Here is a 24029-nt window from a genome sequence, read left to right on the forward strand (position 1 = left end):
AATTTTATTTCATTTCCAGGAAATTAGTCTTTGTAATTTATTTAGTTTTCAAAAACTTTTAAGGTTATTTTATTTTAGAAGTTATAGTATCTATAAAGGTTATATTAAATTATAAAAACACAATAAAATTTTAAAGGTAAATATTATTTTAAAATTTAAATATGACCTATAAATACAAATGTAGTCAGATGAAACTGTTAAACTTTTCAGGATTTTTGTGGGATTTACTATTCATATTGCCAACCCAATAGTTTGCCAAGGTAAAAATTAACTTGCACAACGTCTTAGTCAGCCTAAGATTTCTTTTTTAATTTCAGCAAAATCTCAACTATCAAATGTCATCTTCAGTTGCATGGGCAGGATTCCTTACTGGAATGAAATAATATAACTTTGTGGCTTCAAGGAGCTCTTTTGGTTTATTCAATGAGTTTGGATTTACTCAAAGAGCTCGGATTTACTCAAAGAGCTCTGGAGGCTCAGGTCTCTCAAACCCCATTTTTCCATCTAATTAGCAATGGCTAGTATGATAGACACACCCCTTCTCATGTGATGTGGTTACACGGGGTGGCTCTGAACCTCGTGTAGCTGGTAATTCCCAGAAAACACAAGCAGAGGTGTAGGGTTGAATGGAGCCCGTGTTTGTTCAGAGACTTCCTTCCTGCCTAGTGATTTACAGTTTCAAGTAGTTTGTGTGTACATGGTTAGCTTGCTGTTTCTTGCTGTATTTGGTGCCCTGTTTAATCACTTGCTGGAGGTTTGTTCTGTTGCTTCTGAATGGATTTAAGAGTGACTGTGGCACTCAGAGTGCCCTTGGGACTTGGGATAACTTCAGGAATATGAGTAGCCTTGGGATTTGGTTTAGGGGAGGGATCATGGCCCTGAGGGTGCATTTGAGGAAGCCTCTGTAGCTGGGCTAGAGAGTGGGAGTGGAGTGCTCAGGGAGCCTTGTGAGTCTGTCTGGAAGATAATGTGGTCTTGGGACAGGTATCAGGAGTGGGCATGGTCTGTGGAAAAAAATGCAGTCTTTGATGCATTTGGCTAGCACTTTGTATATGTTGGGAATGACATACACTGCTCTGTTGGAAGGTCTGCTTTTTGATCTCTCATCTGATATTTATGTGGCGTCTTGCTGCCACTGGAGATCAGTACTCACATAGTTCTTGTGATGTGCTGGGTAAAGAATGTGCAGAAGAGAAGTAAGGCCAGGCTGCCATTGCACTTCTGATTTCTAATCCAAGATTTACTATAAAAACTTTAATGGGATCTTTTAAGTACGTTTGTCATCACACATTCCATATTAAATCAGACAGCAATATTAACTGTTCATACACTAAGAACAACTATAATTATCAATATTATGAGTATATGTAATTATGGTCATGTGCAGTATCTGAACAGTTGGTGTTGCTGTTTGCAACTGTGAACTGCTCTGGGAGGTCTTTTATACAGAAAATGGCTGGAGAAGTGTTGGTGAAAGGGTAACTAAGCTGAAGGATAAAAGTACCTGGCAAAAAGCATTATTTGTGCTTAGGAAACAAGTATGTTTGTGGAGCAGCACTTAATACTGCTGGTAGGAACATCTCAAAATGCTCTCCCAAGGACAGACCAATGTTTATACAGAATGAAATCTGTGCTCCTTTTTCTCCCAGTGTAAAAACTGCAGCAGTTTTATTTTTGGTGCCAAATTCCAGTATTGTACAACACCTATAACTTGTATATGCACAGCAGTTCCACTCCAAAAGGGAAGGTTGGTTTGTCTTAAGGTAGGTAACCAAAAATAGAAGCCATCCCCTCCTCTTCCCGGGGTGCAGTTTTGAAAAGAAAGAAGTGTGACTGTCAGAAGACAGAATTGTTCTGCAGAGGGAACACACTGTGGCAGAGATGAGAGTCTGGGCAGCTCTTACCAAGAAACTGAGTGTCTGTCAGTTCACACTGCAGGAATCAGCCTGAGAAACTGGGAAATGACATGAGCATCACAGTCCACATCTATAATTTCTTTTCTCTCCTTTTTTCCTCCTGTCATTCACTTTTCTGATTTTTTTTTTTTGTCTTTTTGCCCTCTATCTGCCTCCCACACTCCTTTGGCACTATTGTTCTTCCCAGTTGTTCCCTTTCCACTTCTTCTTTTTGTGACAGGACCAATCCATCTCCACTCTTTTTACTCCTTGCAATTATTTTCCCTCTTAAAAGCTATTGCTGCCTGCTGTGCCTTTAACATTGGCTTTTTAGAAAAAAACAAACTTGCCTCCAACAGCAAATTCCTTGAAAAGTATCCTCACAAAATAGTCTCCTAGGAATGTGTTTTTGTCTCTTTTCCACTTAATTTTTGGCAATATCTCTCTTCTTTAGTGTGTTAGTCAACAGAACTATTAGCTACCTTGGTTACACTTCTAAGCCTTGTCACCTCTGCATAGCCCTGGTACTTAGCAACAAAAAAACCTGAGGGTATTTTTCTACAGGCTTTCTCCTGCACTTCTCCCCTCTCATGAGAACATTTATAGTGAATTATCCCTCCCCCAAACCAGAATAATTTGTCTCTGAAAAACTGCTAACAATGCTGCAAACAAGGAAATCAGCTATCGAACTCTTCAGGAAAACACTGAATTAAGCAGCAGCAAAACCAGTGACAGTAACCCCAGTTACTCAGTAAGCTCAGAGTGCAAGGATGACCTCATGAAAAGTTAGAGGTGTCCTTTGGTTTGGCTTTCCCATGTTGTGTGAATTTGTATTTTTATTGTGCTTTAATCTGAGTCTATACAAAATGTTTTTTCCTGTTTGTTATTATGTATATTGCATAAGAGCTTCAGCAGAAGGTGTGGTCTGTGGATTTGAGGCTGTGTCACCACTGTGAATAATAGGCAACAGTGATCTAAAGGTATTAACTGTATAAAGTCAGAAATAAGACTTTGTTATATAAATCACTTGTACTCACTTGTCTTGAATGTTGTTTTTGTTTCCAAAACCAACAAATTTTGTGTGTCTTCACATTTATAACACATGCACCAGTAAAATAAGATTCCAATAAAGAGGTAAGATACATTGTCAGAAAGCTGAAAGACTGCTAAATGAGGTTACTGGAAGATTAGGTCTATATAACAAGAAAATGGTAAATAAGAGGTGAAACACAGGCATGCAAGGCAAAAAGGGAAAGACTATCTGCAACTGGCTTGGGAATCACTAAATGCCATTAACCCATGCAGCTCATTGCCATAAGGCATCAATGACATTAAAAGACATATATATATGGCTTCCAGATATCACAGTTACAGGAGAGAAAATAAGAGATTTCTGAGGTGCAGGAACTCTCCTTGCATTAAGTGGAAGCCCACCACTAAGATGAATATTTCATTAGGCAAGTTATGCTGTAGCTGCCTTCAACAGAATTTCTTGCTGGTTTGAATTCATTTTTTGTGTGAGAAGGAATTCTAAGCTCACCAGACTGCAGGTGCAACATGGCTGGGAATTCCTGTCTTCTGTGCACAGTGGCTGTGGTGTGAGTTTCACTGCTCATGGCTTCTGTGTTAAGGCAGAAAAGAAAGTGGTAAAAATGAGCCTCATGTCATTGAGTGGATGTACTGCTGTTAATTTTTAAGATCCTGGTTTTGGCAAAAAACGGAACTGGAGTAGTGGGCACTGGGTGTATGCAGAAGATTTAAATTCTGGTGACAAAGAGCTGTGTCTTTCCTGTTCATTTTTTGTTGTAGCCACCATGTGAAGGCATTTCCTGTTCAAATCCTGTTGTGGCTGAAGTTCTCTGAGATATGTTTCATTTTAGCTGGTTTTAATTTCACTACTTTTCTGCTTACTGTGCTGTCTACATTTTGAATGTGATACATAAAGGGCCCCACAGAAGCACAGAATGCCTCTTTCTGCCCAACAGAACACTGACAAAATCACACATCAAAGGAAAGGTCACTTTTAGTAATGGGAATATGACCCCAGTGTTTGAAAAGACAGGAGTCTGTGAAGGAAGGCAAGAGCCTCCTGTGAAATGGAAAAGGTAAACCCCCTCCTTCCAAATTACCACAATTTCAAAAGTAAAAGGCTCTCAGGCAAAGATATGGGAATGGGAATAACAGTTCTTTACTGGGGAAAAAAAAAACTAAATAAAAAATTGTAATTAGTACAAACAAAACTACTGATAGAGTCAGAAACCTGACACCCTGAGGAGTCAGGGTGTTGGTAATAGTCCAGTTAAATGGTGGCTGCTCCTCCTGGAGTGACAGATTAAATTCTGCTGAAGCAGTGATCCTGTAGAAGGGTGGAGTTTTCTCTGAAGGTCTGGTGATAGAGTAGATGGCCATGGTCTTCCTCTGGGGATCCAGTGAGGAAGAAGCTGCTCTTCTGGGAATCCAGCAGGGAAGAAGCTGCTTCTCTGGGAATCCAGCTAAGAGGCTGCCCTGATGTCCCAAAAAATGCTGATTTTATGCAGGTAGGGATGCTTGGCTCCTCCCTCTGGGTGGAGCATCTCACAATGGGATGATGTAACTTTACCAGTCATGCAGTGAGTCATTCAATGGCCCATTAACAGAAGATACCTCACCGGAGGGAGACATTGTTCTTGGAAGAGATAAGAAAACTGCCCAACCTCCAAGAGATGGCAAATAGAATACATGCTTATCTTACAAGCCAGGACCCAAGTCATACTGGCTGTGTATGCCAGTGGTTACTCTCCCTGGCACCTTTAGAAGCAGCTGTAGGAGAGGTTCTTCTGTGGGGTGGAGCTTGTCCAAAGTTTAGTGCTTTGTCCTGACTCCAGAGAGCCCTGGTTGATACCACAGTGTGCTTGGGATGGCTGAGGCAAAGCATGGAAGATGTGTTCTCTCCTGCAGAACATAACCATCACCATAAGCCACCTCGTGAATCCTGCTTTTGAAAAGGGGCTCTGCTAGGCAGCCACAGGGAAGTCTGTGAGCTTTGATGCAAAACACGTTTAAAGAGTCTGCAGATAGGTTCATGTAATTCCTGACTGTCATCTGAAGACTTAAGAGCTCTTAAATGGTTTTTGAGATGGAAAATCCCACCCAGCTATAGTTCTACTAAAATCTGTAGCTGTAACCACATAGCTTCTTGCAGGGTATTCTGAGTGATAACTGTTTCTTATGTCTCTAGTTTAAAAGACACATTTTTGTAATTTTCATTCACTGCAAATAGTCACAATAGGGAAGCTATTACCCCAGCTATTTTTCTCCAATTGGATGATTTTTTATCTTAAAAGTTAAATCTGTACCCATAAAAAATATGCCTTGGAGCAAGTTTTTTTATAATCATATAATGAAATGTGTCCAGTAAGTAATTACTGCTTCACTTTTTTTTCTATTGTAATAAAAATCTTGAAATGCAGATCTGCAATATTTTGCCAGATTAGTTGTTTAACTCATTTGGTATTATTACAACAAGCCCTTCTGAGCAGACAAGGTATCCTTCATTAGAGATACTGATGCTAGAAGGCCTTTATAAATCAAAGCTGAACCAGAGAGCAGATCATGAAAAGCACCCCAAGGATAGTGCCAGGTGAATTGGCAACTCATAACATGGCAATTCCTGTTCAGGGTTTATTTATAGGCAGCTTTTGACCCTGGAGGTTGACTGGAGCCCTAACAGTCATTTTCTTCTCATGTTGCACAGGGAGGCACTGATCACTTGAGGGGGTTTGTGTGAGTCAGTGTTGTTCCACTGTGAAATAGCAGAGTAACTTACTAATGGCTTCAGAGCACTGGGCATGTTACAGGTGACAACTCAGTGGATGTTAGACAGCAGAGGGTGGGAAACAAGTAGGTATTTTCCCCAGTGAGGCACCTATAAAAACTTTGTCTTGAACATGTGTCCACTTGTGTGCATTGATGTTCTTGTGCACTCTTACCATCCTCTTTTCAACACTAATCTCTCAGAGAGACTCCAAGTCTTAGTGCTTGGTCTTATAACAACAATAGTTCTTGAGAAAACTATAGCCCCAGAGTGGAACCAGAGGCTCAGAAACACAGAGGGAACAAAAGATTATCGGATTTGTTTCAAGTGTTACAGTTTCTAAATAGCTTTTGAGGTGTTTTTCCTAGAGTTTTTAAGGATTTAATGCAAGAAATATTCCATATGATACATAATACTCAGTCCAAATCAAACAACAAAAATGCACAATAAATCATTAGGAGAGCAGGACGTGAGCTTGTATTTTCGGAGTCCTTTTCTTGTGCCACTTCCTTTGCATAGCAAACATGCAATAATTTGGTCTAGACTCTTTTGTCCTGTTTTCCCACACAGGTGGGAAGGAAAACCAAAACTTTTCCAGGAAGGTGCCTGCTGTACACTCCCATTTTTCTGTTGTTTCTTTAAAAGATCTAAGAGTAGAGGCTATATGCAGGCCTTGAACCAGAACATGCTATGCAAATATCTCAAGTGAGCCTCACAAAGTTAAAAGGTTCATTTAAATTGCAATCCCATACTTGGCTTGGAATAGTTATTTACTGTTTCATACAACTGTAAATGGAAGGGAAAGTAAACCATGACATAACAGTAGAATACTTTTAAAATCTTCTGTGCAGTGTCTGGTGGGAGTTGTCTTGGTAAGTCTCTTCCCTTCTTCTCAGATCCTGTAATCAAACTAAAAGTTGTAGGTGGATAGATAGCAAGAGGTGGTAAAAGACAGACAGAAATAGCTCTCAGCATGAGAAAGGGCCATTACAGGCAGTAAGAGCAGTCAGAGGTGCCCTTGGAACAGGCCAGGTGCTACTGCAGGAATTACCTTGGAATTGCATGTTCCTTGGGACATGCAACAGTGAGGTGCTGGCCACAGAACACTCTAGAGAGAGCATTATAGTGCCCCACAAATCATGCCCTGCTAGAATTTGTATTCTGAATTACACTGACAAGCATCTGCAGATTAGTCATTTCAAGTATTTCCAGTTTGTTCATACCCACATCTTTGCTATTAGAAGAATTTAGTTGAAGGCTTCCAGGTTCATGGCACTTCTTTTAAACTTCTTTTCCTAAGACTGAGAGATTTAGCTCATATGCAGTGCAGAGATGAAAACTCAAGGGAGCAAGGGAGCTGCTAAAAGACTATGATTTATTAAGGACTTAATGGCAGATACTTCATACCACTTTTTTCTGAAATGACTCCTTGTCACCCCTTTTCTATTTTTACCCTCTTTCCCCTCACCTTTTCCTGTACTCACTTGCCATAGAATTTGAATTAGCATCTTCTGTAGCAAGTCCCAACAGTTTGGGTTAAGTGATCAATTAATTTGCAATTTAGAATATAAGCTTTAGCTTTCCAAAATGCGTACACTGCATTTTTCCACAGAAATGAGAGAAGAAAATATTTGTGTTTGCTAAATTAACCCATCTTACTTTTTGTATTATACACCAATATTTGGTGGAGTAGCGTTGCTGATGTACAGAGGTACCCAGTCCTCCATTTTCTTCTTCCCATGAAGGGTCTCAAGCAATTTGTTAAAATAGTTTATCTGCTTATGAAAACCTCCAGCATAAAGCAAAACACAAAAGGTAGTCAGAAGTTATGTAAAAAAAAAGTTAAACAAAACCAAGAAACTCCAAAAATCAAGGAATATCCCTAACTGGGGTCTAGGGGTTGAATGATGCATTAACAGTTTCCAGGAAAACTGATGGTTACTGTAAACCTTTAACTTTCCAGTTCTTTAATTATAAATAAGTTTTGAAAAAAAATACGGCAACAGCTCTGTAAAGTCATTGCCTAGGAAAGATTACTGCTTTAGTGCAAAAAAGCCAGCATGCCCAAAGGCATGGGTAATTGCCCTGTCTGCCTCTGCTGAAGTGAGGGAAGGTGAGAATACTTACACAGGCTGAGGGTTTGTCCACTCTGCTCTCTGCTGCCTTTCCCCTGTGCCAAAGATCCAAACAGAGTGCATCTCTTAAGTCTCTGTGGAAACTTAAGTGGTGTGGGACAGGAAAGACATAGTTGATTTGTTTCAAATGTTGATGCATGCTGGTCTGCCTACGTGCATCTGGAGTGTCCTTTGTGGCAAAGTGGTGCATGTGTATTACAAAAGGGGTAAAAGAAAATCGGCTGCCATCTAACAAAGGTTGAGCAAGAAGGGAAACGGTGACCATGAGTCCCCTGCTCTATACCTCACCTGGAGAAGAAATGTTGGGCAGCCAGGACCTGGGAGAACATCAGTTCAACCACAGCCCCAAATCTTCAAATGTACCTTAGACCCTGTGGGTCTTTGTGGGTTTTGTGTATTTTGCTGTTTTGTAGGTGTTTCCTATGGATGTTGGAAAGACCAAGACTATGGTTCCTACTAGTCTCCAAGACAAGAGCAACACTCTGGCTCTTCATTTTGCACTTTCCTTTTGTGCTTGTGTGTATGAAAAGGAGGTTAAATCATGTTTTTCATTCTTTCTTTTAAGAGCCTCAGGGGAAAGTGCTAGGGAGAAACAGTGCTATTACAGAAAAACTTCCACATTATCCTCAGTTAGAGTTGACAAAAATAGCACACACCTGGGACCACAGCAAGGGCTGGGGTAAGGAACAGTCAGGGAAAGACAGAGAAGTTCCTGGAGTTTAATGTTGGAGTACGAAGAGATACTGAGAGCCCTGATCACCAGTAGTAATTAACTGTCAAGGACTCTACAAGGATCCCTTGCAAGGTATAACAAACAAGGAGTAATTGTTAAGTAGGATGATTCACTCTTAAAAATTATTAATCATTCTATGAATTTTGATGAGGATTAACAGATATAAAGTATTAATTGCTATGTGATGGTTAATATGGCCTCAGGTTGTGAGAGTCCTAATTTAAAAAAAATTATATTCAACTTTAACAAGATTCATTTCAGGATATGATACTATTAAGTATGAGCATAGGCATTAAAATTCAGTGCTAGATAGTTTGGGTCCTGGATGAACTTATCTGTCAGAATTGCTGGTATTTATCTGCAAGTGTTTACATAATAATGCTTTTATAGGGGACCAGGTTTGTAGCCTACAAATACTCTGGTGATGCTGAAGGGAACAGAAGTGTTTCTGTTGTCTATAATATGAGGATCTGGGGCCTTGAGATCAGCAATTCAAAATTATTGAATACAGTTTATATAACGCCATACTGCAGTAACATCTGATTGTCAACATTTCTTCCTACCTGTAAAGCTCTCCTTGCAAAGATTGTAGCAACAACTGTTTTTCTCTAGTTTTGTTGATATTGAGAACTTCAGTAAGGAAGCATAACTCACTATAACAGAGACTTAGTAGCCTGCCTTGGTCTGTTCTGTAGTGTAACACATACAGTCATCCTTCTTTTCCCTGCCTCAGCAATAGCACTATTAAAAACCTGTCCTGGATAGTGAAAACTAAATCTGTTTCCCCACACAGGACTGAGCTCTGACAAAACATGAACCATGGGAGACAAATTCTGTCTAAAGTCTTGATCAGAGCAGTGAACTGTAAAAACTGTCCTTTAGAGTAGTGTGAAATTATTTTCGTGCTGCAGTTTGGAAGTGCTGCAGTTCCATGAGTATCACTAAGAGGTTTTGTAGGATGGAAAGCCCATAGGTTAGCAGTGGTGCAAGCCTGCATACATGTGGTAATATGAAAAGAACTTTTTTTCCAGAAGCACCTCTGCTTATACTTCTTCTTGACCCCTCAAAGTCCTGAAATGCCATCTTTTCTCTCTCAGAGCAGAGAGCCCTTCCATTTCTGCTTCTAGTAATGTGGGGGACCACCCAAGTTTTTGAAGTATGTGAACTTTTGAAGAGGTATGGCCTGAAATATGAGCTGAAATATGATGTAGAAAACTTGGAATCAGATCATTCCAAAGCCATCTGAGTAATGACTTAGCAATAGTGTTAGCTCTGGCCCAGCTAGCCCATTAGTTCTCAGATTTATGCTGTCATCTTGGGACCTGCTTCTGCAGTATCCATCTGCATTATAATCCTGCAAACAAACATGCCATTTGATTCAGGTATATAGGAAATCTATTAAAATTCAAAGCCTTCTGTTAGTAGTATGTATCAATTTTAAGATGATGTTTCTATGTACATAGTTCTCTTTGGCAGGGAGTTCCTATGAGTTTGTGAAATACAGATTCCAGTCATGGTTTATTTTTATTCAGAGAAAAGCAGTGGGAAAAGCAAACCAATTGTTTCAAGTTTGTTTCCCACGAGGGCAAAACTGAAGTAATGTCACAGATGTAATTGATAAGATAAGGCTTCCCCAGGGCAAGACTGAGCAGGGTTACATTCAGTGAGTTACTCCACATCATCCCTTGGTGAGAATATTAACACACTTGGTGAGAATATTAACAAACCTTTGTGAACTGAGCTAATAGTGCAATACTGTGTGTAGAAATAGAAGACTCAAGGAACATCTTCTGAATATGGCACTGATCAGGTGACTAGCCTGAAATATGAAATCAATTTGTATAGTTTATATAGGTGTGACTGACTATCTTAGACAGCACATTCTTAAAACCAGCACTCAATGTGGAATGCTCTGGTCTCCATCAGCATGGAGGTCTGCACTCTTCCAGCTCTGTGCATGGTCATCCTCACTACACTGTGTGAAACTATCAGTCATTCACCATTAAATACCATCCTGGTCAGGACAGCAAGGATGACATGATATCTACGCTCAGTTGTAAATAAATATTAGAAGCATTTCAGAATATATACAGACTAATAGAGTTCAACCGAAAAATGAGTAAATCTGCAGGCATTCAAACAGAGATAAATAGATTCTGGTGAGTTTGTGTTTGTTCCAAGATTTTATTGCCACTTAATAAATAGGAAATAAAAGAAGATAGTAAGCTTTTCTTCCTTGTTACTTGCAGCACTGATGATGATTCCAGCTGGTTTTCCTTAGAAGCTTGGATTATGTGGTTTGGCAGTACGTCTTTCATCGATTCGCTTTATAGCAGCCTGCACCCATTCCTGATTAGGTCTTACACAGATCTTGATACCTCCTGCAGTAAGAAACCTAGAACAAAAAGGAAAGAAAACCAGCTGGGCATTAAATGACAGTCTCTAAACCCAGGTCTGTTCTTGGTTTTGATGCAGAACATGAGCAAAAATGTGGTAAAACAATATCAAATGCTGGAGTTTGTAGGTGTTAGAACAACAGCAGTTGGAAACATTATTTACCTGTTTATGATATAGGTAACATACATGGTCATGTACATATAAACTGATATTAAAAACATGAAACATACCTGCTATTCTGGGATTTTATGTTCAATCATGATGAACTTTTATTTCCCAGGAGCAGATCCCAGAAGTGATAAAAATGCATGCATGTGAGCTCAAAGAACAAACACAGCTCCTAGCAGGACTCAGGGCTACCCCATATTCTTCCACATGTTCTTTCCCCTTGACTCAGTTCATGCACAGGGCCTCTGACTGCTCCACCCTTGTTGAGATTTTTCCCACTCACAGGGCACAAAGATGTGAGCTTCCTGCCATTATTTATGAGCAGCACACATCTCCCAGCTCTCTGAGGCCTGCTCCTCTCTCCTCACTCCCTCAGCTGCCATGTGGTATGGAAGAACTGGAAGGGTGACTTCAACTACCCAGAATACAGTGATCTGGGCCATGAATTGTGTTCTGCTGCCCTTCCCTATTTTTTGTGTTTTGTGTTTCCATAAGGAAGTCTGAAAAGGTGCATGAAATACTTACATGATGGCATCTGTTGGTACTTGTTGCTTTTCATAGTTCACAAGATTTCGAATGTTTAACTGCCTTGTAGAGAGATTTACACACTTGAATTTGCGCATGGACTCACTGCTAGAACTCCCTAGAAGGGAAAAATAGATAAATGACAAAGGGAATAAATACTTCTATTGATATTTAACCATAATTGCTTAATAAACCACAAATTCCAAAAGCTTCCTAGCGCTGGTTGGACCATGAGAGTCTCATGATGTACAGCCACAATACCGCTTATACCAGAGAGCCTAAGCTATGTTTTGTGATGCATTGTACCGTCTCTAAATTGTTATCTATCCCTAGGGAGTCACTTCTTCCATAGAAGTGTTTGACATAATTTGTAATTAGGCTACATCATCTGGAAATAAGTACCCATATGGAGGTAACATTTAGAACAGGCACTTTATTAGGCAGCTTAACACATGTATTTTGAATATGGATCAGTAATACCTCCTATTTTCCAAGTGAAGAAAAAGAAAGTGAGCCTACTTTTCTCACATTCAAGACTAGTAGTAACAAAAATTGTTGACAAAAAGGGAGATATAGCTGCCAGAAGAATAAGTGCTTATATCCTCTGGCAATAACTCCAATTTCATAGACAGTGCTTTGCTACTTAACCCTTGCATTACATTCCTCCAAGATTTTGATACAATTCAGAGAAACACAGTCATGATTAAAAAAGAGAATCACAATATTGGTATAAAATTTTCTAGGCACTTGTTATCTTACATGGTGTTAACTAAAAATGGGAGCTCATCTGATTACAATGGAGTATACATTAGTGCTAGTCTCCACTTGCCTGTTTCTGTTTTTTTCCTGTTCATGGCAGACAGGCTTGGGAAAGCTTGCAGGGGACAAAAAGAACACTGTTTTACTCTGTGGTTTGTTTATAAAGAATTTGGAGAGGTACTGGATTGAGAAAAGTCCAAGAGCTCTTCTGATGCACCTTGGTAAATGTAAAACCTGCTGCAGAGAGAGAGTCTCACTACAGAAATAACTGGAATAGCTGAGACAAACACACATCAGTCTTTGGAGAAGGTGTGGGATAGCCATTGCATAGGTTCTGGCAGATCTGCTAATTCTTGAGATCTTGTCTGCCTGGAGGAATCTCTCTCCTGATTTTGCTTTAGTCATGAGTAACACAATGTAGTTTTTTGTATGTTTTATGGCACATTTCTTCCTGCTTCAGACTGGTTTTCAAAATGTGGCATTAAAAGAGCTCAAAAACAGCCAAGCAATTGTTATAAGTCTCGGAAATATTTCTTCTGGTGCTACAAAACCTTCAGGGAATGGCAGCAGGGAATAGCAGCAAAACTTCTCAAGACGAGAAAGAAACCCCAACTGCTCTGCACCTATAACTGCCGATTTTTTCCCAGGTGTATTTGGTTTTTTATCATTATTTCTGGTTCTTTTTTCTCTCTCTTGTAGACAATCTTGGTGTGCTTTTTTCAAACTTGGTGATACTTATGGCCTATTGTACAGCCTGGACAATGACACTGTCTGTGATATGAAGCCACTGTTGCCAGGATGAAGAGCAGTGTCAGCAATGAAAATAGGAGGATGTAGTGGGATGCAGCTGGAGAGGCAGTGGGTCAGCGTGAAGGCTGTGTAGCTTCATAGTCCTGTGAATGCTTAGCAGGTCTCAGTTTGGTTTTGGTATGGTTTTGTGAGCATACCTTTTCTTTGTGTTTCTGGGTATATCTTTGTGGGTTTGCATATGGTTTGCATATCAGTGGTTTGTGTGAAATTTACTTGTGATGAGATGATGTTTGTAATAGGATGTTTCTCCACGATCCATGGAGCCTAATTGAAAAGTCACTGACCTAGACAGCTCTGTAGACAAATTTATTTAAAGCATGTCTAATAAACATGGCTCATCTCAGTGTTCATAACTGGTTTAGAAAAAGATGTTCAATTGTATGACTTAGTGAAACAAGAGAAGCTATAAATCTATTACTCCCCTTTTTAGTTATTGTTCATATTTTCCCTGCCTGTACTAAAAGGTTTATCTAGAAACAAGTGAATAAACAATATGGAACTTCTAAACAATGAGGAACTTCTTAAAATGTAGATATTAGAAAAAATAAGACTATATAGTTACAGGAAGTCATAAAACAATTAATACAATAAAATTCATATAAAAGTAATCTATCTGGAAAAAAAACAATTTACATCTTATCCAAGAAAGATTTTTTTGTCATGAAATGTTATTAATCTATAGTACACATAGGTTTATGGAATCAGTGAGACTAAAGCACATTGTGCCTTCAAGATTTTTTGATTTTAAGATGGAGACCATTGCACAGAAACCCTTTAAGCACTCTCAGGCACAGAAGCTCCCCTTGCATTAAAGCAGAAATCAAACACCATCTGGCTGGACATCAGATGAAATCCCCCATAAAGCTGCCATTCCTGCAACTTTCATCTGGATGTCTTGTGTGTTTTATCTTATGAATCAGCTGTCTGCAACAATGAATTTTGCTCATGAGACCACAGGTGCAATGTGGAGCAATTATTGTCTTCCTCTCAAGCTGCAAACTTACCTCTGACTGTGTGCACAGTGAAGACACCAAACCAGAAGAGGAGCAGGATTGCTGTGGTGTGGAGCTTCATCGCTGTGGCTTCTGTGTCAAGGCAAAGCAGAAAGTGTCTACTGTCAGCCTCCTTTCTCTAGGTTTATATATTGTCATTCATTGGTCAGTTCTTCTTTTCCTTTCTTAGGGTGTCATGGAGGACCTGACTATAAGTGGAAAATTTAAGTAGTAGTACTTTTTCTGGTAACAGAACCACGTCCTACCCCCCACCAGTCCTTCACTAGCCCCCCTGAAAAGGCTTTTCCTGCTCAAACCCACTGTGGTTGCACTTGCTTCTGTGCTGTGACTTGGGTTTATTTCAAGCTGCAAAAAGTGAGAGCTCTTGTGCAGTAGTGGAAACCTGTAATAAATGTTCCTGTCATTTCACACTTCAGTTTTGAGACCTTTAGCTAAGCTGCACTGCAGAGACACAGAGCGACATTGGGAATTACCTTGCTGGCCAATGAACTACTGGAAAGGGGAACTATGAGCTACAGAATGATGAAAACAGGAACACCTTGGCTCTTTCCAAGCAGCTGTGGATGGTTTGTTACATTAACATGTAGCTGTGGAGGGGTATCACTGCTATTTCTTACAAGTAGCGGATGTTGTCAGAACTCTTGTGCTTGCTCTGTGATTTGATATGGCCAAAGCTGATATCACTGTGCTGGGAGAAGCAAGATTGAACACACCTGAGCATCCAGATCCAGTATGCCTCCTGCCAGTCAGGCATAACAAAAATGTGATGGTTTCAAAGAGGAATAAGAGTTTGTAAAGAGCTGTGTCAGGGTTTCTTTGCTTTGGTTTGGAATGTTTTGTGGCGTGGACTTTCTAGTGCAAAGAATGGGGCCCAAGAGAGCAACTAGGCAATCAGTGAAACACAATTTGTCAAAAAGAGGAAAAAAAATTAATTGCACTTTTATGTAAACATGGTGCTCATAACCAGACCTGTATCTGTGAGCTTGTTACAATTGTACTTCTATCAAAAGTACCTTTTTTTTTTTGCACAGTGTCCCAACTCTATCATCCAGATTTAGATGTCCTTTCTATTGAATGTGGTCTGAATTACTGCATAGCTTTGCTACAAACCAATTGTTTTGGGCCTGCAATATTTGTCAGGACAGTTTTGGACCTCCAGACCACACACAAAGCAGCACCTGAATTGGCATCATCTTTCAGAGCCTCAGAGCAGAAATCTTTTCACTTCCTGTGAGAAAGGAAGCCCACTGCTCTTAAATTTTTAAGAGTTTTAATAAGTGATAATAAGGGATGATCATAAACCAAAAGTTACAGGCCTGGGTGCATGGCAAGGCCAGAGGCACACTCACTTCTTTATTCTGCAGTCTTTTATACTGTAACAATTGTGTTACTTTCTTGGATGATTTTGCAGATTTATTTTGGCTTGTGATGACAATCTTGCTTCAGATTTTTGCAGCATTTGCACAGTTCAATAGCTGCAGACGTTGGAAGTCAAGGGTGGTCTTCTGATGGTCTTTTGACCACACTTTAAACTTGGTGCTGTTCCTTTTATGGTCTTCTGCTCTCCACTTATGGCATTTTGGATATACATTTTGTAATAGCAAGCATATCTTCACATACATCTTTCTCAAGCTTGCTTACATCTTGTGAAAGCCTTACTTCCCCTTTTACACTGCCCTCAAAGAATTACAAATTTTATCATACTTAAAAAGCAGTTTAACACTTACAAAAATTAATTACAATTTTGTAATTAACACAAATAAATTGTAGTGAAAGCCAACTATTACATGACTATTTATAACACGTGCCCTCTGCAGCTCTATAGAAAAACCCACCTCGTTCTGGTGTGAAGAGGTAAACACCAGGCTGCCTGAACCCAAGCCTGGGCTTGTGAACAGCTGTCAGTGCAAACACTGGAGAAACCATGAGAGTGTTCTGGTTTTGGCTGAGATGGAGGAATTTTCTTCTTAGTAGGTGGTACTGTTGTTTGTTTTTGATTTAGCAGGAGAATAATGTTGAGATATTTCAGTTGTTGCTGTGTAATGATTACCCTGAGCCAGGGACAACTGCTAAATGTAATAGTTTTCTTAATTTTTAACAAGGTTGAGAATTTTTAACTGTAATAATTGTGGTATGTACCCTGTTTCATGACAGCAGCCTGCTGAAGAAATATGCAGTGATCTGGTGCCGAAACCTGGGAAGAAAAATTCGCTCGGGTAGCGGGAATCACCTGGACAAGGGCAGGGGCCGGAGCGGTCAAACCATATCTAGGCGAGGGAGACGTCCCAGGACCCGCAATCGTCATGGATGCCATCGCCAGGGTCGTAAGTGCGATTCATAAGAAATGGGATATCGAGTGTAAGCTCAAAGACATTTATCTTGCTATAGCAAGGCTACTTGAGCTTGGGGCAATTGAACTCCCCGTGAATGTTCTGCATCCAGAAATATGGGGAAAATGCACAGCCACGCTAGCCGAGGACACAAAATCCTCAGGCAGTGGCAAAAGCCTTAAGGCATAGGGAAAAGTAGAGAAAGCCCTGCGCAGAGCAATAGAAGAGCAGGAGACATGGAGCGCGGCGCGTACGTGTTTATTGGTTACACCCAAGCTAGGGGTAGGAGCGGGAATGCAAACTGCCCCTGAGGGCGATCCGCCCGGGAGCGGGGAGCCGGGGGGGCCTGGCGCGTCACCCCCCTCCCCGGGCCAGAGCCCAATCCCCACCGCAGAAGCCTCCCAGAAATCCGCGGCTTCCCCATCCGTCTCGCCGCCGCCGGTCAGTGACCCATTGCCGAAGGTGCAGCAGCACGGAGAATGCTTCCGGCAGGGGCTGGTGAGGGAAGCCAGAGAGGCAGAAACCGCAGCCTGGGAGGAGATCCTAACCACGCCGCCACCCTACTCCGTTGAAAATGGCACTAGCAGCCAAGGAGAGGGGCGGGGCGCGGGCGGTCTTGGCGCGAAAAGCCTGGAGGCGCACGGTTTTAGGAATGCGCGTATGCGGGAGAAAGAGGAGGAGAGCAGCAGAGGGCACAGAGCCAATCGGCAGCCGTGCCTGACGCCGCTACCATTTAAGGGAGAGACCTCCCCCTGCAGGAGGCAGGGCAAGCCTGGGGGGCGGGAGCGGTGCCACCCCCGTGGGGAGGAGCGAGCTCGGAGCTGGACAAAAAGGCACCGAGCCCCGGAAATGCGCTAGCATCCGACTTCCAACTCGGAGTCCTGCAGCAGCTCCGCCAGCTCGGAAGAGCTGACGGAAGCCGGCTGGAACTCTGAGATGGAGGAAACAGAGCCAACGCGATTTAAGACAAAACCAAGTAAAGCTTTAAGCCGCACCGAAAAGCAACCACAATACGGACCAGCCCAGTTTACCAACTGGGGAGAAATAAAAATAGCCTGTGCTGAATGGTCCCCAGCGGCTACCATACAAGCCTTCCCAGTGAGGCTCACCGGCCCAATAGGGAACCAACAAAAGGTACTGTGACTACCTGGGGTGGGGACATTGTAGATGTTAGGGCTGTGGGAGGAAAGGGCATCTCGCTAAGGAATGCAGGTCCCGGCCCCAGGGAAATGGGAAAGGGAGGAGGCGTGTGGGCTGCACTCAGCCTCCTCCCACTGCGAATACAAGGCGGCCCATCTATGCCAACCCCCAGTGGGGCGGGGAGCCCTTATACCCCATACCCCCACAGGAGGCAGCCAGCTTCATACCCCGACCGGCCTTGCAAATGCCCTCCAGATAAGCCGCACGGCTGAGTCAAATGCAAACCCAATCTTTCATATACTAGAAGCTACCTTTCTAACCCTAAACGAAACCAAACCGAACCTGACTAACTCCTGTTAGCTTTGCTATGATGTTAAACCCCCTTTCTACGAAAGCATTGCTTTAGACACCCCCTTCAGTTACTCCACAGCCAGTGCCCCCCACCAGTACAGACAGGACACTCCCCGCAGAGGAATCACCCTGAGTCAAATCACAGGACAGGGCAGATGTTTTAGCAATGCAACTTTAGCAAAGCAGAAAGTCAACTTCTGCACTAAAGTTGTCAAGCCCAACAGAAAAACCAATAAGCGAGTAGTCCCATCCGCATCTGGAATGTGAGTTTGCCAGCGATCCGGAGTGAGTCCTTGTGTGTTCCTTGCCAAATTTAATGACTCTATCGACTTCTGTGTCCAAGTTCTGATTGTTCCTAAAGTTCTGTACCACTCAGACAAAGAGATATACCACCTTCTCGAAGAACCTGACAGACTCCACAAAAGAGAAATAATCACAGGTATAACTATCGCAATGCTGCTCGGCCTGGGAGCAGCTGGCACAGCCACAGGTGTCTCAGCCATTGCAACCCAACAGCACGGACTCTCTCAGCTGCAAATGACCATCGACAAAGACCTGCAGAGAATCGAAAAATCTATCTCCTATCTAGAGAAATCAGTCTCTTCGCTTTCAGAAGTAGTTTTACAAAATAGGCAAAGACTGGATCTCTTGTTTGTGCAACAAGGAGGACTGTGTGCAGCCTTGAAAGAGGAGTGCTGCTTTTATGCAGATCATACGAGAGTTGTTAAAGACTCCATGTCAGAACTCCAAGATAGACTGGCTCAGAAAAAGAAAGACAGGGAAACCCAACAGAGCTAGTTTAAATCCTGGTTCAATCAATCACCTTGGCTCACCACTTTAATTTCCGCCCTAATAAGTCCACTGGCAATACTGCTTTTAGCTGTTACTATAGGACCATGCCTGCTGAACAAACTAGTCTCATTTGTTCAGGCTCGTCTAAAACGGGTGAACATTCTGTTCGTAGGCCAGCAACAAATGCTGTAAACCAAAAACTGCGAACACAGTCAGTCGCAAAAACCTTCGAAACTCGCCTTGCGAAAATTACTCAGGTTTACCAAACCACCTTTTCCTTACCAAGTTACAAGTTTATACCTCACTCCAATGCCTATATCTACAACTACCTCATTTTATTTATGATAAGGAGGGGGGAGATGTAGTAGATAGGGACAGGCGAACGGAAGATCCCGGGATGTGACGGAAAGAAAGACCCTTCCCCCTTCACCCTGCAGCACATTATCTACCACCCCCAGAACATGTAACCACACCTAACCCAGTAGTTTTCCACTCCTGACTAACCCTAGAGACCCTACCAACCCCCCCCCGACGTAGCAAAGTCCCCCAAGACTATTTAAACCCATGAGATAAGATAATAAACGCTTTCAACCGTCCACCACATTAGTGTTTGCGTGTGTCGTTAGCCCGAGTAGCCTGGACTAGGCCAGGCTGCCGTGCTGCTCCTTGCGAACCAGGTCGCCGTTGCCTCCCCTGAAGGCAACACAGTGAGCAGAGTTTTGCCTAGTATCAAGAGTTTACATATCAGGGCGAAGGGTTTGTACTATTGAATTTTCTCATCCTGTAGTCAGCTTTTAAAAAGAGAGGCCAAGATCTTCAGGAATAACTAAGTTCCTGTGCATGCCTGGAAATGAGTATCTTTAGTGGGTGTTCAGCAGTCCCTTGAAGTTGAATTTGTGCCATCAGGTCACTTAATCACTTCTGAAGACTAAATCAGGGCATTCAGTGACTTTTGGAGGGGACTTGAGAACCTCAGCTTAAACATGGCTGTATCTCAGTCAGCTGGTTTTAGGAGGGACTTTGTCTACCTCAGAGGGTAAACATCTGTTTCTTTTATCTATAGAAGCAATTTGTATATGTGTCTTATGCAGGACACAGTAAGTGAAGTTAGGTGGAATATACGGGACCCTAATATATTTTGATTTTACATTGTTTCTTAACACTTGGAGTACTGGTTGAAGAATTACCAGCAAGTGACATCCAGCTGTGATGTTTCCATTATTTCCTTCCCTTGCTTTTCATCACTTTTGCTCTGTAGTTTTCATTCTGATTTCTTAAGCACCTGAAATAGTAGTTTGTGTTTAGTATTTCAATTCATATTGTAATGGGGTAGAAGCAAACACATTCGCAGTGCTCACAACTCAATGAGAGATGATTTCTAATCTAAATTGATGACTTCGATCACATTTTTAATAAGTACTCTGTTTTGTGCTGGTTTTGGCAGAACTCTTTCTTTAGAAATGTAGCCCTATTAACAATACTTTCTCTTAATCATAATAGAGTTTTTGCTTGTACACCATCTGTTTCCACTACTACATTGCCAGCTTTTTCATGCCAGGTTTTCCCTCGTTCTGCCATATTTCCTTGATGTATTATGTGCTCTTAAATAATAGCCAAAATTCAAATTAATCAAAATCTTTCTTTAGTTGCTCAACTGGAAGTATTCAGATATGTTAAATGACACTGGGAATTATTTTGTTTGAAAGGGCTAAAGATCTTTGCTCTTTCTTTAATTCAGTGTTATCTTGTTTTGGTTTAGCTCAATGAGTTTCTTTGGTTTAGCTATGCACACCCCCAAGATCTACAAAAGGAGTACTCATATCCTTATCTTTATAATCCCAGTCCTGTGATCTTTTTTCTTGGAGAAATCAAGTGTGGGAAGTCAACTAAGCCCTGTGCAATGCTGTTGCTGCAGAAAAACACAGAGGTGACTATAGCTTGGTTCCGTGAAGGTAAACAATATTGCACATGCTGAAACAGGAGTCAAATACATTTGGGACTTTGTGGAATATTCTCAGTCCATATGGGCGATACCTTCTAGCAGCCTTCTAGGACCAAAGGGGGCTTATAGAGAGCTGGAGAGGACATGTAGTTGTGGGACAAGGGGCAATAGCTTCAAATGGAACAAGGGTAGTCTTAGACTAGCTATTAGAAATTCTTTACTCAGGGTGTGGTGAGGCATTGGAGCAGGTTGCCCACAGAAGCTGTGGATGCCCCACCCCTGGAAAGGTACAAGGCCAGGTTGGATGGGGCTTTGAGTGATCTCATCTAGGGAAAGATGTCCCTGCCCCCAAAGTAGGGGCAGTTGGACTAGATAAGGTCCCTTCCAACACAGGCCATTCTATGACTCTCTGATATGAGTATCCTTTTTCTTCCTTGTTTTGTTGGATTTTTTTTTTTTTTGTTATTTATTTTCCACTGCCTCGACTGTCGCACAAATCAGAGAATTCAGGTTTTGTTTAGTGCTTCTTTTTGTGTGTGCCATATCTGCAGAATCAAGGATGGGAACCAAGTCTTATGCTGTTAGTCTTCAGGAGAAGAATAAAGATGGTTTTGCGAAAAATAAATTACTTTAGCTGAACCATGGATAGTCAGTGCCTAAAGCACTGGAAATGGATCCGAACCAATCTGTTGTTTCTGGGTAAACATGAGCTTTTCTCAGAACACTGACAAAGTTCAGATATTTATGTTTCTCGGTGGGTAACAGTTTTCTCAGTGGTACCTTACACTTTGGAAAATACCAAACCCTTGGCCAGTCTGTATATGTTTGGATTCCTTTGCTCCGTGACAGTCATCACAAGGAACATGTTGAAGAGCTAAGATTGTTATTGGAAAGGGGCGGTTACAGGTACAAGAACACACATCAGTGATATCTGTATGCTTCAAACATAACACTATTTACAAGTATACAGACGTTTTCTTATTGCTACCATTAAATACTTCTGCCATCATATCTGTTCAAAGGCAGGCTGTGTGACAGAGAATCACAATAAAGCACCAACTTCTGGAGAGCAGAGCAATAGGCAGAACCAGTAAGCCTGGATTCAACTTTTGATCTTTTACTTGCTAACTTCTCTTCCCTCCATCCAATAATTGTTCCAAGTCCTCAGCATATGTTTTCATGTGCCAAAGGAAACTGCATTCACACTCAGCTGTCTGGGTCACTTGTGCTGTCAGACCTGCTGCATCGACTATCTCTTTCCTGATGGATTTTCTGCACAGTGGAGGCACCATCCATAGTCTTTCAGCTGTTGAGATGCGAGGTTTTGGAAAATTCATAGGAATTTTTGCCTTTTGTTTACCATAAAATGAAATTGGATTAAAATTAAAGATAGTGGATTTTAAAAAGATAAAAATTAAAGGACATACGAATAATGTGAAATTCTTTTTTTTGAAAATATCACCTTCTTGAACTTTCTAAAGTGGAATAGTGGGATTTTTCTTCTGTTTTTTGTTTGGTTGACTTTTTTCCCTCTTAAATAGCTGATTTCTAATACATGCATTTTTTAAAAACAGTATTTATCCTTGTAAGCATCTTTAATAACCAAAGCTTCATGAGGTCCTACCACAGAACTTAAAAAAACATGTCAAATTTTAACATATAATTGTGATTTTAATCCCTATGACATCCAGGAAAAAATACCCCCAAAAGACAAATAAAAAACCACCCCCAAACCAGCCAACCAAATAAAAAAAAAATCCCACCAAAACAACAAAACACCTGAAGCAAAATAATAAGCCAAGAAAACATAAAACAAAATTTAAAAAAACAAACTAAAAGAAACCAACCAACCCAAAAACCAACCAGCCCCCAATCAACCAACTATCACCCAAAAACCCCTCCCCCACCCAAAACACAGAGAAGATGATAAGAAGAGATAATTCAAGGGATTTTGCAAGAGAAATAGATGTATTTTTTTCTTCCGGAGAAGGCATTTTTTTCCTTTCTTCAAAAAGAATTACAGTAGCCTCTGGAATAGGTGCTTTTCAACTTCATCTCTGAAGATGAAGAACTGTCACACTTTCTAACCACGCTACTGATGCAATACATTGTCTTGCTTCACACTGGTGACTTTGATCTGACAATTTTGGGCCACATCCTGTTCCACAAAGAGTTTTAGAACTTCTTAAAACTGATCACAGCACTTGATCCCCACCTTGCAATTAAATGGATCTTAGTGCTCTTGCAGCTGTACCCTCAGACAGAGACTAAGAAGTAATATTTTTCTACAAGTTAGTTTCTGTATTAGCCAATTTCTCAGTGAGCCTGTAATAGCAGGAGAGTCACTGTGCAGATGAGGGCTTAAATGAGAGGGACAAAGGAAAAAAGAGCTTACAGGGTGCTGTAGCAAATGCCCACACTTGAAAATGTTCCACTCTGAACTTTCTAAAAGAGAGTTCTTGGGGTTTATTTATTTTATGTTTTTTTCCCTCCATTGTGATGACAGTGAGTATGAAACCAAGTGTTAGACAAATGCATCAGTCTGTAGTATTCACCTCAGTTCACTGCAGTGAGTGATGCAAATGGGAGGCAAGGGGCATGGGAATATTCTCCTCCTCAAGTAAGCATTAATTTTATTCTTTGTCGTTTCAGACCGTTAAATGCTTTTTCACTTTTCCTTTGCAAACTACTTCTCTCACTGAGGGCTGCAGAAACCCCCATCATGTCTAATGGAATAAATTAAGAGCTCCCTTCCATGGTTATCATATTTCTTGCACATAATTTGGCTACATTCAGTGTGGTCATGGACCTCTATGTTCCTCACCCATGGCTCACCATGGCCCCATGTGCAGCTCTCCACTCCTTGCAGCAAAGCTTACCAGGCATGGTGAATGCCTTCCCCTCCTCTCCTCCACAAACCCAGCCCAATCCAGCCACGTGTCCCCATGGCCAGTAAAGCTACCTGCCAGGTCTAGTGTCAGATTATCTGTTTTGTCTCTGTGCACTGGCTTGTTTACTGACAGAGGACACTGGATTTTTCTATTGCCTACACTACTTTCGCTAAGATAAATGAATATTTTCCCTGTTTGGTATGCAGAATGAAATGGAGGCCATCACTCTCACACTGTCAAAGACATACATGAGAAAAGAGGACATAATCTCTGCTTGATAGGACAGTTTGTACTTCAGGGCTAAGCAGCTATTGATGCAACCCCAAATGAAATGGGATCAAAGTCACCTGATTGA

The 24029-nt window shown here is 41.3% G+C and overlaps 1 protein-coding gene and 1 long non-coding RNA gene across 2 annotated transcripts in view; one reads left to right on the plus strand and one right to left on the minus strand.

The window, feature by feature from the left end:
• The window catches only part of LOC140682462 (uncharacterized), a 155391-nt gene that overhangs the window by 56385 nt on the left and 74977 nt on the right, over positions 1-24029 (plus strand). The window contains exon 3 of the long non-coding RNA XR_012054246.1: positions 16383-16552. This is a non-coding gene — a long non-coding RNA (uncharacterized lncRNA). The remainder of the gene's footprint in view (positions 1-16382; positions 16553-24029) is intronic.
• On the minus strand, positions 10721-15091 carry LOC100227529 (monocyte chemotactic protein 1B). The gene is made up of 3 exons (XM_002190061.7): positions 14220-15091; positions 11647-11764; positions 10721-10951 (listed from the first exon to the last, which is right to left on the minus strand). The coding sequence occupies exons 1-3, from the start codon at positions 14287-14289 to the stop codon at positions 10834-10836; spliced, it is 306 nt and encodes a 101-aa protein (XP_002190097.3). The 5' UTR covers positions 14290-15091; the 3' UTR covers positions 10721-10833.

Source organism: Taeniopygia guttata, chromosome 1 (genome assembly GCF_048771995.1).
Source record: "Taeniopygia guttata chromosome 1, bTaeGut7.mat, whole genome shotgun sequence".
Lineage (NCBI taxonomy): Eukaryota > Metazoa > Chordata > Aves > Passeriformes > Estrildidae > Taeniopygia > Taeniopygia guttata.